Below are 18,291 nucleotides of genomic sequence, written 5' to 3' on the forward strand. Positions count from 1 at the left end.
TCTTAGTTAAAATCACATGTAGTTTTGTTTCCTGCATTTTGCATTAAAATATCCAGGAGGTGAATAATGTAAAAGGCTTCTGTCATGCAGAATACAGGTAAGTCAAAATAGCCAAGATCAAAACCCAATGACCATAAGTTTGCTCACAGCTCCACATATAGGACTCCCATTTAAGGAACCAAGAGCATTACACATCTGTTGGAGAACAGAATCTGGCATCACAGATATGTTTTTCCCCCGCATTTCTACCATTATCTAAAATGATGAGAGAATTTATTGAACTAGCTCCTCAGTGGGTGATTTCACTGGAGGCATAGCACTTCACATCAGCTGAGGATATGGCCTTCAACACTGAATTTACATATCAGTTCTAATGCTTGTTGTGTCTTTGTGCATATCACACTTAACATGGTCACTGAAACTACTATCAACATTTACACAGCACGAGAAGGGCATGGCACTTTAAAGTTGAATGACCCAGTCCCTGCCCCAGTGAGGTTACTAACTGAATTCCTGAGTAATAAGAACAGGGGATATAGCACACACAACACAGGAAGGTGGGAATAACAGAAGACAGGTGAAGTATCAGTAATCATGTAGTGCAGAAGGCTGACCAGCATTTCAGATTCAAAGGGGTTGGTAGATGATAACTGCCCCCTCAATGAGCAGTGTAAAAAAGAAGATATTAAAATAGAAAGGGAAAAAATGTATTGGTCACTTGAGACAGTTTTAACCTGCACCTCTGCTACTATGAACATGAGAATGTAATGGGTGCTGGTGTGAGGGTCTCAGGACTCAGGTAGACCTGCAAAATGATCAATGTAAAATATCATTTATTCTTTCCCTATTCCGTGATGTCCCCACAAAAGGGAGTGAGCCCTCTCCCAATCTGGCAGTACAGAGAGTGACCCACTAGAAACTTGGATGGGCTCTTTCTTCTCTTCTGTCTTCATTCCCCACATTTTACTTTAGATGTTTCTTATGTGAAGCCTGGTGATTTGGCCTTTTCTAATACGCCAGCTGTCCTGGAACTCTGGGATGGGCTTTCCCAACCGGCAGCATTTTTCATCTCGGCATGACTGGAGCTGCCATCCCCCCTAGATTTTTTTTCCTTCCTATCTTGATTTTCTAATATTTCTGAAGTTTGCTTCTTTCTTCTCCCCCCACCAGCCTTATTTCACCTCTCTTTCTCCCATCCCTCTCCTCTGCTTGCCCATTGCCATTTTGCTTTTGTTATTACAAATGAATAAAAGGTCAATTTTGCCTATCTACATCTCAGTTGAGCCTATCAACTGGTTAGTATCATACTGGTGTCTAAGAGGTGATTAAGGAGGGCTGCCACCTTTAAATGTCACTTTCACATAAAAAATACTTCCACTTCCCCAAAAAACAGTGGTAGTGAAAGGGCCCAAAATCAACAGAAGCTAGTTCAGTTGCACAAGCTTGTGTACTCTTCAAAACCACAGGATTTAAGCATAAGAAGTATCTAACTTGTCAATCATACATAGGCCTAGCATCTTAACAGGGCAATGAGCCTCAACTTAAAAACTAGGACTGGATTGGTAGAAACTGGAAGGAAATAATCAAAGGGACTGGATGCTCATGGGGTGCAAGATAGAGCCTGTAATTCAATCTCACCCAGAACAATAGTTCTCAAAGCTTTCAATCATGAGACAGATGAGATAAAACAGCAGTTCTTCAGTGAGGGGCCCTGGCCCCAAGTAGGGTTGTGAGTACCAAAAAAATTCAACTAGAATAGTTGGGCTCACTCAAGAAACGGGGTTGTAACCTGACCAGAAATGGGACCTAGAAGTGGGGTTATGAGACAAGAAATACTGGGGACCACTTCTCTTGTAAGAAAGAGAAAGTATCTGGTGAGGTACCTGGCAAAACAGGCTCTGGGCTGAAGAGACAAGAAAGTGCTAGGCAGGGAGAGGAGCATTTGAAACATAGGCCCTAAAAAATGAATAGATGGAGTCTATAACCAGAAAGGACTCACTCAGTCAAATCACCTTGGTTCTGTGCTCAGGCTCCATGGGAGAGATGACATACAGCATCCAAAGCCCAGTACCATCTGACTTAAAAGGGACTCTCTTGGCAATGGCTAGCTGGGGCCATGGTGCACAAACATCAGTCAGGTGAAGGGCTGCCTCTTGCTGCTTGTGTCAGCACTTACATATACTTCAGGTCAGGCATCACATGATTTTGGATATTACTGCTCATGGTTCTCAGGAGGGGAGTGAGAGTGGGGAACAGCAAGGGACATGCACACTTTGAAGATCTAGGTTTGTTTCTGAAAAAAGGGACAGGATCAGGAGCCTTCTTTTTCCACTGAAGAGAAAGGAAGACTGGGCACCTATGACACAGGGTAAAAGGAATCCCATATCCTGACAGGGCACATCAAAATATTGCCAAAATACTTAGTATTCTTCTTAAAATGCCATGAAAATGCACAAGCATTTGTGTCTCTGATGATGCTCTTCCACCAACAGCAGTGCAATCTGTGCACCAGGGAGTGTCCTTTCGTGAACATGGACCTATACAACGGGCCAGTCAGAATAATGGTACCTAGCATCTTCCATCTAAGGATCTCCTACAGCTTTATAGACACACATCAATTAAGCCTCATAAGCCCTACTCCTCACGTGAAATAGCATAAATCGTATCTTGGAGATGTGGAAACTGAGGCTGAGGGAGGTGACATGACTCACCCAAAGGTCACAGAGACCTTGTCCAGTGGAAGGAAGGTCTTCATGGGACAAAGATGAAGTCAGTGGAGTGCTACCTATGCCAGTACTTACATCCCTGCTAGTAGCAGTGCCACTACATTATTGAAGGGAAAAGGGTAGGCAGTTTTGGAGTGTAGACAGCCACCCTAGGAGAGTCAATGGCAGGAGTTCAAATCATATGCTTTACCAACAAGGATGTTTGTCCTACCTTGAAAGCATAGTGTTATCAGGGGATTATCTTAGTGGTTTACTGCAGGTTTGTGGACAATTTATCTTTTAAACAGCCATGTTACTGCCTGGAGGGAAAGTCACAGAAAGAGACTTGAATTGTAGCATTATTTAAGTGGGGCAGCTGTTGGAGAAATGTCTATTATGCTGGATATGGGCCAGATCCAAAGCCTATTAATGTCACTTGGAGCCTTTTCCCTTGGCTTCAGTGGGCTTTGGATCAAACTCAATTTGAACCAATGCCTCAAAATAAGAGGAAAATGAGAACTGCATATCTTAGTTACAAGTTCATGTAGATTCTGGACTCTGAAATTCCCCACCTCAGTATCAAAAGTAATATTAGATATAATTTATTCATGCACACGTATATATTTTGCTGAATTTACTCAATGCTTTTTAATAGGTTAATAGTTAATGCCAAAAGGTTCATAGCTTGATCAGCTGCTTTTATTAAGAGAACAGCTTGCAAAGAGCACCTAAACCTATAGAAGTAAGTATTTCAAATTAAATGAAAGACACCGTGGAAGCCATCCCTCCTGAGCAACTCTAGTACAACCAGCTCCAGAGTTCAACCAAACGTTTCCGAACGCCTCAACGAATAGCAAGCCAGGGAGTGGAATCGAGCCATGCTGCACTACCCTATGTTATTAACAAATCTACGTGTATGGTAGGCAAAGAGCAGAGGAACGAAGGAGCTGTCTGGTCCACCTGGACAATAACCTCTTTTCCACAGTGGCCAAGAAGCAGTTGTTTCAATGGAAGGTGCAGAAAACCCTGCAGTAAATCCTGGAAACCTATCCCGCAGTAGACAGAGGCTGACTTATGGCTGAAGTGTTGATATCCATTTTAGATCTTACCGTTACATCACATACTGACCCCTTATGAGGGCCATCAGCAGGTTTTAAGTGGGAAATCTTTAAAGCCACAGCATAGAATTCATCCCCTTGAGCTAAAAGGAGAAACTGGCATTAAGAAAAGGCCTGCATTGGAAACACACCAAACCTTCAAACCCCTGAGGGACCGCTTGGGAAAACAGTAAAAACAAAGAAATATTATTCCCCATGCCCTCCTCGTTGAATCATGGGGCTCACACACTATATAACCTAGCTCACATTATTTCATTTGTTTGAACATTTGTCTCTTGTTTCTCCACCGTCTTCACATTTCCACCATTATGTGTTGGGTCTAACTTAGACTCCCTGCACTCAGGCAAGGACTATGATTCGTCAGATTTCCTTAAAAAGCCATGCAAATATCCCAACACTGTATAAATGTTTCCTAATAAGAATAATCATTGTTTCAGCAATGTCAGAACACCAATGGCCCATTTAATGTCCCTGTAGGCAGCCTTGCCTCCCTTTTTTGCATCAGTGCCCTTCATTTAACAGCGTACCTGACAACCGCACACTTCATGCCCTGGAGAAAGGGTATTATAATAATAAACCAAGCTTAAAGACACATAACCAAATAGGTCCACATTTCCCTCCCCTCCTCCCTTTTAGAACAAAATAGGCATATACACATATAATTCAAATCACATGGCAGCCATCACATTAACCTTTTTTTTTCTTTTAATTAGGTCCCAAATCTCCCGTAGCTTTGGAGATTAGCACCATTAGTAAAAAAAAAAATGTACAGTTTGGCATAACTGTTGAATCTGGTGGCATTGGGCACACACAGATGCTAAAATTAAACAGGAGATACATAATTGTTCCTTAGCAGAGGAGCTGAAATCTGGATAAGATGCACTGATTGAACACACATTTGTCCCCTGAAGCAAACAAAATGAAAAATACAACAAACAGTACAAAAGGGAAAGGGGGGGGGGGAGGGAAACCCCATTGGATTTCCTTGAAGATAGAATCTTCTGCCAGTACTGATACAAAAGGAAAACAAAATTCACAGAGAACAAATACTTGCAAATGGGTCTAGACATTACTGTGTAAAGCACCCTGAAAAAAGGGGGAAAAAATCAAAGTTCACATATAGCAGACAAAAAAATAGCATGAGCAGAGACATCCTGCAAGTGATAGGTCTTATTTATCAGGGTCACTCATGCTTTTGGCCTCTGGTCAAATAAACCAATTGTCTGTGGAAAATTGTTTTTCTTCTGAGGAGCAAGCAACTCAATTTTTTTCCATGCAAAAACCCCAACAAGTTGTTGTCAGTTACGCAGCACGATCACGTCAATTTTAGATACGGAAAAACACGACCAGAAAAAACCCAACTCCATTTTTTTTTTTTTTTTTTTTGTAAAAATTACACATAAAGGAGCCAATCAAAATTTGAAAATGAAAAGAAGAAAAACACAGAGATTAAAGGGAAAAACGAACAAAAAAACGAACAATAACAACCCAAAGGAAAAAAAAAAAAACTAACCAGCTGAATTGGGAGTTGAGGGTGAGTTAGCTTGGCTTCCATGGGCTGACACATTTGTAGCAGTGACAGCCGTTTTGGCAGCATAAATATTGGCTTCCTCTTGAAATTTACCTATGTTCTTCTTGTACCGGATTCGCTTATTTCCAAACCAGTTTGATACCTAGAGCAAGTTCAAGAAAAGATAAAAAGAAGTTGAAGTTTCATTTCTCATAAATTTTGCTTGATATGAGGAAAGTGGAATAAGGTAAGTTAAGCATTGCAGGTATCATCGTCATCATCATTATCATTATTATAAAGTGTGACATGGTGAAGGTTCCACCTACTGACTCCATCCCAAACAGAGACCAAAGCAACACAGGCCAACAAAACTGACACCGGTCAGGATAACAGTATTACCAATACCAATTTTCCAGCTATCTGAGTTGGTCCAATAAAAGATATCATCAGATTTACCCAAAGAACCTTGTTTACCAATCCCAAGCATTTAATAATGAAAAAGGCTCCAATACCCATGAAATTGGCTTAAACTCTTGATATTTAAAAACTCATAACATGTGAGGGTTCTTTTCATTTGTCTTCTGAATTCTGAGCTTCTGAGGTGCACTCAGATCATGCCTTTTTTTGCAAACACAAGAGCTGCCACTACTTTTTTTCTTTAAAAGATGGCTGAAATTCTCCTGGAATCACATGACTCCAGGAGCTGGGACTCCAAGAAAACATCAAACACTATGGCACTTGTATTAGAATGGCATGAATTAGCAAGACAGAGATTAAAAGAAAAACATCAGCAATAACAAAAAATAACTGTTTTACTTGTTACTAGTAAAACCTCATCATGAAAAGGGAAAGATATTCAGACACATATCAAATCAACTGGCTCAGCTCCTGTTAGCTTTCAACAGGAGACTAAATCTTGTCTGTGCTTTTGACATCCACCCCCTAATTATTTTCAAATCTACTAAGATATGGATGCCCATGAAGCATTTCTCTTCCAATTGATCTTGTAAACCCCACTGTCCAAGTCCTTTTTTTTTCTTTTTAAAAAAATGCAAAATGCTGCACCTTGAACTAAGCTGTGGGCATCCTCACAGTGTCCTGGAGTGAATGCCAGCTCTATGTACAAAGAAAGTCTGATTCTCCCTTCTGCTAAACACAGCCCTCATGAAAGCCCCTGTCATCTACAGTAGCTTGTGCTACTCTTTGTAACATGTCCCAGAAGAATTTACACGTACAGCCATGGCTTGTGGCATAGGTTACTTTGGCCTGGTCTATGCAAAAAAAACCAAACAAAAGCCTTAATACAATTTAAACCACTGTAGATAAATCAGTGCAAAACCCTGTATGGACACACTTAATCCTATTTGCACCTGTTTTGTACCAATTTACCTTGTATCAGTAAGTAAACTAGTATAGCTGGATGTAAACAAGGAAGGAAACAGAAAACATTGAATGTTTGGTGCTCTGCTTCCTGTTTCTTTCCATTCTAGTTTCTAGCTGTGCCCCATGACACCTCCTCCTCCTCCTCCTCCAACAGTACCAGCTACTATTCTCAACTTCATGCTGTCAGCTCAGATCACTTATCTCCACCCCTCATACGGCCACCTGCAGGGACCCTGCAGAGATGGGGTAAGCAGAGAGAGCCATAAATGCTTGTACTCAAGTGTAGAGTATGTGCTTTGTTTTCTTAGCTATCTTAAGATTTTCAAAAGGAGACAGACTGACCTATCTGAACGCTGGCCAGACTTGTATAGAATTATTTAAGGAAAATGAAAAGCTATGGGTGAGATGCACAGGTGATGTAAATTAGTGTAGCTCTATTGAAGTCAATACCAGTGAAGGATCTGGCCCCTGTGGTCTGCAGAGATGCAAAGAGTTCATCTCAGAGGGCACCCTGGAGAGATATTACTGGCTAGTTTTCAATCTGTAATTGCTGCCCACAGTAGGTTGGAGAGAAGGTAGACTGAAATCAATTGTATAAAATCTTGAAAGGGTTTGTGATGGGAAAGCCCCAAATGATCTGAATAAGCTCCCAAGAGTTTAGGTCTGGATGCTCAGCTGAATGATATAGAAAATCCTGAGTCGGCAAAATCAGGCAGATACTTCCTGCTCAGAACCAGGCAGCAATGCTAATAAATAGCACCTAGCAACCTCAAAGTGCTATAAAATACAGGAGGGTGTCATCCTCATTTTCCTAATGAGGAAAATGCAGCACACAGCTGTGAAGGGTCTCATTGAAAATCATACCAGAAGTTAGTGGTAAAGCTGAGACTAATTCCTACATGTCCTAATTCCCGTTTCTGTGCCTTGTCTGTGAGGATCAAAACCAAGCGAGGCCACAGCCATGGAATCAAGGGAGGTAGCAGAACTTTTAAAACATATCAGAAATATTTGAGATTGAGTTCTGGAAGGGTTTTGGCTCCCTCTGGTTTTATCAGGATCTGTTCATATACTCGGCAAGAAATGCCAATCCTGGCAAAAATTAATAGACTTTTAAATGATTATCCAAAACAGAGATGGTATGAAAGCAGAATATGTTGTTTGAAGAATAAAAGTCCTCTCACAACAAGAAGTCTCTGTGTCTGTCATTAAATCTATCACCTCTTGCACCACCAAGCAAGGTCAGACACATACCTATTTAATCAGCAACACCAAAAGCATTCTAAATTTGCACCAAAAAAAGGTTTCTTTAATAGATCATTAAGAAGTTTGTGAACCGCAGTTCTCATGGATACTTGTGATTGAGGCTTTATGGCAAACAAAGAGATTCATGAAAAGTCTATGTTCTACAGCTACCATCACCGGACATTAACAAATATCCAGCCACTACTCTCAGTACTTTAACATCTTTTAATAGATGGTGAAGTTGGAGAGGAACATTTTTGAACACTATATAGGCCAGATCTTAATCTACCTATTAGGTGTCTATATGGTACTTGGGCATCTAACTGAAATTCTATTCCACTCTCCTTCAGTCTCTAAAAAAATAATATTACTGCAAAAGGTGGATAGATCCTCCTCTTTCTCATTGCCTTAAGACTAAGCCTTAAAGCAAAGATAAAAGTGTGTCACAAAAGCAGACACCTTCATGGTTTTTCAGAATGAAGCAGGATGGAATAAGATTGCCCTTAGGTGTTCAAAGAACACCTTGGGTACCTAATAAGTAAAGCAGGTTCTGGCCCTCTGTGTTCTCCTCAGAAAATCACCACAAAATTTAAATGCTCATCTGAACTACTTGAGTTTACAGTATGCGAATATTCATGGAAGGGGGCCATGACAAGGGAGTTAACACTGTAAAAAGGCACTCTCGCTAGCCCAAATTTGTCTGAAATTCTGTTTCGCTTTTGGGTATGGGGGTAAGAGCCAATGAATGGCTCACCAAGGACACTTTCAGTAAGACCTAAATGTTCCTTTGAGGACTCCTGTGAAAGTAATGAGAACCAGATGTCTTTCTAAATGATATGCTGTAATTCAACCAGCTGATAAAGCCAGATGCAGATTCTGTGGGCTGTGCTGAGGTCACCTTAGATGACTGAAATGGTCCCATCTAGTCTTAACATTCATGAAGCAGTGACTTGGCCTAACTCTGAAACAGCTGAGGAACAAAACTTGCAGTTACAGTTTCAGGCCACTATGTATCTTCACGTAGGCGTCAAAGAGGTAGTAACAGTGAGCCCATATACGAACCCCTTTCAAAAACCATCTTTGTGTGAAAAACCACATGGGAAATTCTGCAGGAACAGAAATCCTTCTGAAAGAGGCAGCGTATTTTGTTGCTTTGGCAGGGTTAGAGGCATCACAAGAACAGCTTTTGTCCTAGAAATGTGCTCTTTTCCTCCTGGCACAATGGAATGGAGAGATAGCACACACATTTTAAAAAAGAGTTTACTGAAATTTGTTAAACCCCATAAGTATCTGAGGGGTCAATTCCAAGAACAAAAGAAAACCTCAAGACAATTTTTGCTCTCTTTGAATCAGTATATTCTATTCCTTGCATGTAGTTGTGGGAAGAAATGAAAGACATCTGGGTCTTCTAATGTATCAAATATGATCACAGATTGATGATCACTAAATGAACATTTAGCAAGCAATTAGTAGGACTATATACTGACTACAGTATCTAATTAGATGTTGCTATCCCCAGAGAAACCAGACAACTACAAGAAGGTGGAGAATTTCCCATCTTCATCTGAATGTTACTCCACTTGCATCACAGACAGATGTCTGGGAACAGGATGGAACACAAAGATACTGACTTTGGGAGAGCTCATGGAGAAGACAGGGAATGGCTGGGAGCTGGACTTCCAGATGCCATGCTGACTGGCTTGCAGTCAAACAACCCTGCAGATAAATACTGTAGGTGGAAAAGAAGAGGAGAGAGGAAAGGAAAGGATGCTACTTAAATTACATCCCACAGTGTGCAGGCTTCAAAGACTCAACTGTACTACTTATGATTTACATCAGCATGCTGGTCAGTACTTTAAATTCAAGGGGTACAGCTGCTGTGCAACTACCCTTTACTTACCAGAATATATTTAATGAATATCCCGTTTTGATGGAGAAATTACAAGCACCAGCATTACAGGAAGGCATTACATTCAGAAAAATATAAGAGTAATTATACACCGCATGTTTCTTCTGGACAGACAGAAATAACCTGGCTACTTCCCTACATAGCCCACAGCCTCCACTGCTCCTGCCTGGGCTTTACTCATATAGATCCATCAGTTAAATGCCCTACCCAGTCCCTGTGCTTGTTTAATATATCCATTGGGCAGATGGTGGTAGCACCCATTAGGTGCTGAATGTTCTACAGATACAGCCCTTTCCCTGTAAAACCCCAGGCTGTCTTGCTTAGCTCCTGTTGCCCAAATTCCCCATCCAAGGAAGATTCACCCAGGACCCCTACTGAGTAAGATCTACATTGGCTCTATTATGCTGCCCTCTTACAAATCTCTTGCTATCCTAACCATCTTTTGCTTTGTTGGTATCCATCTCTTCCAAGCACTTACCTCAATTCATTGTATCCCCTCTTCCTGCAAGTCTGCTGACCCCATCATTTGGCCACCGGCACACAGAATGCTCCCTTGTCTAAATCTAGCACTCATCCAGTTATTAAGCCATCAGAACTGAGGGAACTCAGCTCACCTAATATATGCCCACTCTGTTGCTGTTTTGGCATTACTCTCTCAGCTCATGTCGCTGTGCCCTTACCTGTGAGACTGTGATGCCACATTTCTTGGCTAGCTCCTCTTTGGCTTCCTCACTGGGGTAAGGGTTGCTGAGATGGGAATAGAAATACTCATTCAAGATTTCCGTAGCCTGCTTGTTGAAGTTTCTTCTCTTCCGCCTTGAGAAGGAGAAAATGAATAAGAGTCAGTGCTTATAACGTAGAAAGAGGGATGGAACCTTGGATGTGCTTAATCCATAATCACCAGGCCCAGGTTAGTTCACTCCTGCTGCTGCCCTCAGCCCATGCAGCACAAATTGATTGGTTATAATCAGGAAAGCACCTAAAATGACCTCTTGGGGGGCTTAAGTTTCTTCTCGCTCAGTGGCTTCCAGAGCAAACAAGCCCCGTTGATAAGAAAAATCAACATTTAACTAACTGCCAGTCCAGGCTTCCACTTGGGAAATGAATACTACTTTCCTTCTCCATTTCAAAGTACTCTGCAAACCTCCTCTAGTTAAACTTTGCAAGGCCTTGTGAAGGAAGCAGCTCTATTATTATTCGTTTGTTATGGCACAGAAAAACTAAATGATTTGCCTAAGGCATTAGCAGAGCTGGGAACTGAACCTGAGAGTCCTGACTCCCGGGATCTGTTTGAGCTATCAGATACCAGCCTCCTGCTTTCAAAACCCAGCTGTGCTCTTTCTGCTTCTCGCGTCTCCCAGTTTTGCTGATGAAGCTCAAGGCAAAGTAGAATCCAACTTGCTTGCCCAGAGGTGTATGAGCACCTGTGGGAATATAAATTGTCCATAAAATAGGCTATCTTGTACAGAGCAGCTGAGGAACAAGGTGCTGGTTTTATAAAAGACCCACTTTTATAAAAGACCATAACCCTCACTTTAATGGTAATAGGTATTACAAGCAACGCTGGACAGAGAACTTAGTGATGCATTGGACATCAAAGAAGCCAGCTCCCTCTCAGAGGCTGAAATGACAACTGCCTCTCCTATCCTACCCTGTCAGTGACGTCCAAACTTACATTTCCTCCTCCAACAGTTGTATAAGGGAAAGTCTGTATTTTCAATGGAAAAAGTCTGCTGCACAAACTAAAATGTGGGGCAGTAAAATTAAAGGGGAAATTAATGAGAAAATAAACACCAAGTGTAAGAGCTGCAGCAGTGAGATTCTCTTTCACCTTTAACCCCATGCAATTCTCCACTTATTAACTGACTCAACTCTGCAACAGAATTTCCACCTGCCACACAGAAATCAGACTCCTCACTGAAAAATTTGCTTCCCACTTGCTGCAAAGGACACTGCACTTTAGGTAACGGGAAGCCTGTGCTGGGTGGGAGACCTAGGTACACTCAGCTTGTCCCATCTCCTATGCAGAAGGTTGCCCCTTATATACAGAATATACAGTATTCAATCTTTCACAGGATTTCTTTCCTGCCCTCTCCTACTCCTGTCCCTGCAGTCTCTGGAAATATTTCTCCACACTATTCACCAGGAATGGTTAAAATAGTCTGCGAGTTTCCCCCTCTTCTTTTCAGGGAAGGAATTAGCACTTCAAGCTGCATCTCCTCCTTCTTTCGAGGGACCCCTGGCTGGCCACTAATTTTGAGTTTCTTCAGCAGCAGACACCTTCCTCTGGCTGCTACAAGGCCCTCACTCGGGAAACAAGAGACTTCTCCGTGCAATCTGGAGACACCCTATCCTGAAAACTCCAAACCAAGATCTTCCTTCTCATATCTCTGACCCACTAGCCCTAGGACTCCTTTTCGATCTCCCTATCAGCTTAACCCTTCTTCATTACCCATTAGCCATTTCCAAAGCTACTGTTGGCCATGATGGGCACATTGAGTGTTGCCCTTTCTGCTTGCAACATTAAGAGTGAAAAATCCTTTTTTCTTCTGCTCTCTCCCCAACCTAGTAGGGGCCCTGATCCTCCTTTCTCCTACATGCCCCAAAATGCCTTCTACTTCCTTCCAACCCTACAAATCCCTCCCCCCTCCCAAATACATTGAGCGGCATGGCTTGCCAGCATAGCCAGCACCACTGTCCTGCACTAAGGCACTCAAACACTGGCTCTGGGCCTGTTCTCCTTCAGCCCTTGAGGACACTATGATCTGCCTCCACCTGCCAGCTCCAGGCCTAGGAGTATGCGGAGCAGCTGGCTGTGAGCTGGGGTATAAAACAGCTTGAGGAAGGATTTCTTCCCAGGGTGCTTGGTGTGGTTTGGGAATTAGATTCACTTTGAACATATCAAACTGGCCTGACTCCTCCCTCCTCTCCAGGGCTTCAAACTCTCTCCCTCCTCTCTCTACATTTACTCACCAGTGTCTCAGCTGAAATCCTGGGAAGCAAGACTCCTCTTTGTGCCAAACTAAAACAAATCTTTCTTTCAGCTAGTCCAGGATCACCCTGCAAATATCAGTATAATAGTGGCTGACAACCTTTTAAAGCTGCTGACCAGACTAACACAGGTCAAATCAGAGGTGGGCTGGCAGATGGATGGGCAGGCCCTAGGACCCGGCAGCCACTACTGCTTTTCCCAGCCACCAACATGGGCTTTTCCCATGTTTTCACTGCCACTTTTCCCTGTAGGAGCACAGGAAAAGGAGCCTGCTGCCACCACTTTTCACCATGCTTGCCACTGTTGCTTCTCCCTATCCCTGCCACTTCTCCCTGCACTGGCACAAGGAAAGTGCTTGCTTCTGGCACAGAGGAGGTGCTCAACACTGCTGCTTTCTCTTGAGACAGCACAGGGAAAGTGACTGCTGCCAAAGCCCCCCACTGCCCAATGCCACCAAAGCCACATGTCCACAGGCAAGATCAAAAGGTTCTGCAGGCCAGATCCAGCCCGCAGGCCACAGGTTACGGATCCCTGCTCTAGAACAGCTGATTTGGTACTGGGACACACCAGTATCTATCTACTCAGGTTATTTCACCTCTGGCCATACTGAATTGATCCAGCGTCCTAGATATCGATCCAACTTTCTCCATCCTTTTCCATTACTCAAGACCTCTCCCACATGCACACACAAGGCAATGTCTTTGGGCTGGGAGCAAACTTACCGCGCGTCCAGAAATCGTGAGCGTAGGATCATAACGGCTTCGCACGTGCTTTGCTTAAGCTGCATCTGGATGGAGCTGAACTTGCGGTGGATGATGCTGACCATCCGTTCGATCTCCTTCGGTGAGATGGGCCGGGTCCGACTCTGTTCACGCAGCAGGTTCATCACGTGGGTGGTGAATTCGTTGCAGGCCTGGGAGGGCAAGAAACACAAAAGAAACCCCAGAATCGGAGGGTCATTCGATAGTGTCAGCAAGGAAAGAACCTACATGAAACAGCCCCCACATGGGGTAGCCATGCAACCCATTAACAGGTAGTCAGAATGACTACCTTGCTATGTCCTTACCCCCATTGCCACAGCACTGGAGTACTTTGTCTTTATTTATTTATAATGGAAGATGGTCACAAGCCTCTAAGATGAATGGTCAAGACTATCTTGGAATGGTCACAAGGGCTTTGAAAGGGAAAGTTCAAGACCAAGGGAAGAGATTGGATGAAAGCCTCCCTTTGAGAATGTCCCAAGCTGTCTTTCCCAGGGAAGAGGCACTAAATAACCTAACAGGAAACTGGAGAGTGACTACTCAGGCATTCATAGCCTGACTGAAAGGCCATCAAGAGCTGAAGGAAAGTCTCTCATGGACTCTAGTCAGCTTCAGAACAAGCACCTTGTCTGCTTCTCTGTGGCCGCGTCTACACGAGCAGTGGCTGCACAGTAACCGGAGTTACTACGCAGTACCATCCCCACATGGGTTTTTTTCAGACGCTACTGCACAATAGCAATGAGCTTCTGCACAGGAGCTCGTAACTACTGCACAGCAGTATTGCATCACAGTTAGTGCCCAGCAATGCTATTGCGCCTTAGCAGCGAGCTACTGTGCAGTAGATTGTTGCTACTGCACAGCAGTGTCTTGTGTAGACATGCCCTGTTTGTGCAGGGTGGGCTCCCATAGCACTCAGGTTTTTTATTGCTTTGTCTAATCTAGGATTTAAAATGATCACTTACGGGCAGCAAAGCTTCTCCTGCCTCTGTAAAATCTCCCATTTAATGCCCCGAACTCCCTTCTGATGCATGACGCTTAGTTCCACCACACCTCGTCCGCTTCTCCTTGGGTGCTCACATCCTTCAGATTTGCAGAGACTCACAATGCCTTTTCTTCACTGTGGCTACACACATTTAATTTTTAACTCTTTTCATATCTGAATCCCTTCTGCCCTTAGCACTTTTATCTAACTCTTCCTTCAATTCCTTCCAGTTTCCTTTTGCTGATGGGTGGTGCACATGTAAAATTGATTAAGTGAGAAATATTTCCAGAGATGAACTATGTAGCATCTAGGGGCACTATGGGGAATAGATGCACAGAATCAAAGAACGGATTAGGCCATTTGGGTGCAGGCTTCAGGACCTGTAGGAGGTGTCCGAAGGGAAGGGTAATCTACTGGTTAAAGAGGGCAGCATCCATCAGTTCAGTTCCCTCTCAGCTGAAAAATGACTGTGGCCTCAAGCAGATCACTAAGTTCCTTGATCTATTACAAGGGAGAAAGAACTCTTCCCGATTTCAGGGGATGTTGTAAAAGGATCAGTGCTTTACAGACTCTGAGATTCTCAGACTCCGCAGTGGTGGAGGCCATACGAGTCCCACAGATAGATTTGAATATTCAGCCCACAGCCTCCTCTCTGATTGGCAGTGGGCTTTGGAGCAGGTCCTGATTAACAGCTGTTTTTGCAGATGTAGAGTGTTAATTACTATTATTACTGATCACCCTGGTAGGCCCATGATGGGGTGTGGAACTATGCATCTAGTCAGGTAGGGAAGAAGTTCAAAGCCTGTAAGGAGAGAAAAAACACCCCCACAAAGCAGCAAGGAGGAATACAGAGAAAGATGGTCTCCCTGGGGGAATTCATTAGGACAGAAATAAAGGAGACAAGGATCTGGGCTGGATGTCTACTGGGAGAAGGAAAAATTCTCAGCCCTATCAGGCAGAGAAAGGGCTTCTGGGAGGATCTCCTAAACCCAAGCTGAGGAAAAGGAGATGAACCCATTTCTTTGGTACCAGGCAGAATGGAAGAACGTGGCTTGCACAAAGCCTTTTGTACTGGGTGAAGGCTGAAAAATCCTTATGCCTATATCACTGCTTTGGAAACGGTTAGAGGAGCCAGACGAATACCAGATGTACTTCACCAAATCAGAACTAGGGTTCTTTGGCAGACAGAGCAGAAGTCCAACTACACTAGTCTGCTATTCTGAGAAGCACTCTCCATACCATTCACAATAAGTAGTGCTATGGTGTAAACACGTTCTTTAAGTTCCTTCTCAGTGAAACCATCTGTCCATACTCATATACATGGAGGCACTGCCATTCTAACTAGACTGTCCTAATTTTCAGCATGAACAGACATTTGTTCTCCCAGGAGAAACTCCTGGGGAGAGGGGATTTAACCCTGGTTGCTCCCAGGTTATTTTTCTCCTTGAGTGACCATTTTTACTTTGGGAGAAAAAGCCTGAATATTTGTCCACTCAGTTTGTCCTTGGAGAGCAGCAACTCTCACAGGGAAACTGAATGCCTTTACTGGGGCCTTTACTTCTAGGGAATGGTCCAAAACTTCCAATTGCTGTTCCCAAAGAGGAAGAAAGAAATGCCAAATATTACTCAATGATTGGAGTCAGCAGCAAAGAAGTACAGGTTAGAGAAACATTAGTCTAGGAATGATCATGCCTTGAGCAGAGGGATGACCTAGATGACCTCCTATGAGTCCATGAAATGTAGGAAGATGATGGGACTGGATGAAATGCTCTGCCCTTGGCTTGTAGACACAAGAAAATGCTAATTTTGCAGCTGTGAAGGTCTCAGAAGACATGAGAGAGACCCATGAGAAAGTGGGTGGGCAGAGTCCAGTCCTCCCAAATGATGCACATCACCTCACTCTCAGTGCAGATGTGACACAGACCTGCTGCAGGTTTTTAGCACATCCAATAACAAGCAAATAATGATAATAATTAAAGCAGCACAGGCAGAACGAGACAGGTGCCCTGACATGAAAGGGCAAGCAGGTAATAACTGGAATTAGCGAGTTGACGGCACAGCACCACCCAGCCGCTCACGCTCCCATTTCCTGGGCCCACTGGCTCCTCTCTCCTACCCACAGCAGGGTTTAAGATTGGGCTGGATTTGTTTTAAAATCCATTTTCTCTGCCCACTGCAGCAATCTGTCTGCTGCATGGGGCTGGGAGGGGATTTTTTTCCTTTCCTGCTGCGACATTGCTCAGGGTTTGTTTGTTTTTTTATTTTATTTTTGAAGCCTTCCTCAGAGGCATTGAGTGTTGGCCACAGACAAGATTGGGGATTTTGGCTGGGGTGTGCTGATGCTCCTGCTGGGACTTAAACCCAGGGGTTCCTGGCTACAGGTTCTTGCCCCTCCACTCAGGGTTACAGCAACTGCCATATTTGGGGTCAGAAAGAAATTTTACCCTATGGTCAGACTTGTATGGACCGTGGGGGTTTTTGCTTTCCTTTACAGTGTGGGTCATGGTCCTCTTCTGGGATCTCTTGAGAGTATTTTAACAACCTCTACCTAGCAGGATGTTGGCCACCATAGTCCCTCTGCTTTTCTAGTGGCAGGTAAGGGTGTTCCGTCTTGTGTTGTGTCAGGGTTGACTATATAGTTTTCCTAAGAGGTTAGACAATGGATTTGTATAGGGATGATCCTGCCTCAGGCAGAGGGTTGCATTACATGCCCTCGCGAGGTCCCTTCCAGGAATCACTGATCTGTCTGCTCACCCTGGGTTGTCAGGGCACAGCGAAAGCAACCTACTTAGTAGTACAAATGACAGCCCACCCAGAAGCACCTCCATGACGTTCCACCCCGTACACACCCAATCTCAGAAAGGAGCTAACATACCCACCTTAGAGCAGCCCTCTCTTAAGGCACAGAGCCAAAGAGCTGTGCCGGAAGAGTGCTCAGGGCCACTTTAAGGCAGCCACATTGCTTCAGCTTTAGGAGCTGGCACTTGCAGAGGGGAGCAGGTGAACCAGTCAGGCTTTTACGGCGGTGCTTCTGGGCCCTGCACAGAGGCAGCATTGACGAGCAGAGGCATAATGTGATGCTTGAGCACCCTGGGTGGCAGCACGGCACAGGGCAGCATCACTGGCTGCGGATCCAGCTCCATGGCAGTGGCTGGTCCAGCAGCGCAGCTGCTTCTATTTTTTTGCCCGTCCCCTTTCCTCCTGGTGGGATCAGCACCCAGGGCTGATGCTACTTGCCTGCCCCTGCCCCCCTCTTTTGTAACACCAGTGCAGGGAAGCCCTCAAACCTTGTCTTCCTTAGAAGGACAGAAGATAACCTGGGCTGCATTTCCCTCCCGCCACCCAGATAGGATATGTCAGTCTATCACCCTTGGAAAAGAGATCACTTTTTACAGAAGAGCCCGTGGTCTTGGACCATGTACTCCTAAGACAAAACCATGATTTCCTCCGATTCTGTTTTTTAATGAAGGGTTGATTCTCCTCTCCTGCCACTATTCCATCCCCTTAGGGACATCCAAAATATAGCTATGCTCAGCTGACTTGCAATACAGTTGGGTTTGGGATATGACAACTTACTGCCTGTACCTCCATGAGTTAGAGGCATTGAGGAGATATCACTAAAGCCAAGGGGAGGTACCAGCGACAAAAAGCCCAAGTTAATCATGCATAAGTAGCTCTCCTCTGAGCTT

The 18,291-nt window shown here is 43.9% G+C and overlaps 1 protein-coding gene across 3 annotated transcripts in view; it reads right to left on the reverse strand.

Moving 5' to 3' along the window:
- Positions 1–18,291, reverse strand: part of PBX1 (PBX homeobox 1) — a 254,184-nt gene that overhangs the window by 29,268 nt on the left and 206,625 nt on the right. For 2 of the 3 annotated variants that reach the window (XM_014596002.3, XM_059728316.1), the window contains exons 4-6: positions 13,582–13,772; positions 10,548–10,683; positions 5,337–5,496 (exon numbers count right to left, since the gene is read on the reverse strand). In XM_014596002.3, the coding sequence (XP_014451488.1) occupies positions 5,337–5,496; positions 10,548–10,683; positions 13,582–13,772 (487 nt within the window). The remainder of the gene's footprint in view (positions 1–5,336; positions 5,497–10,547; positions 10,684–13,581; positions 13,773–18,291) is intronic. The other variant, XM_059728315.1, reaches the window with a different exon arrangement.

The sequence above is a fragment of the Alligator mississippiensis genome, chromosome 5 (assembly GCF_030867095.1).
Source record: "Alligator mississippiensis isolate rAllMis1 chromosome 5, rAllMis1, whole genome shotgun sequence".
NCBI classification, from domain to species: Eukaryota; Metazoa; Chordata; order Crocodylia; family Alligatoridae; genus Alligator; species Alligator mississippiensis.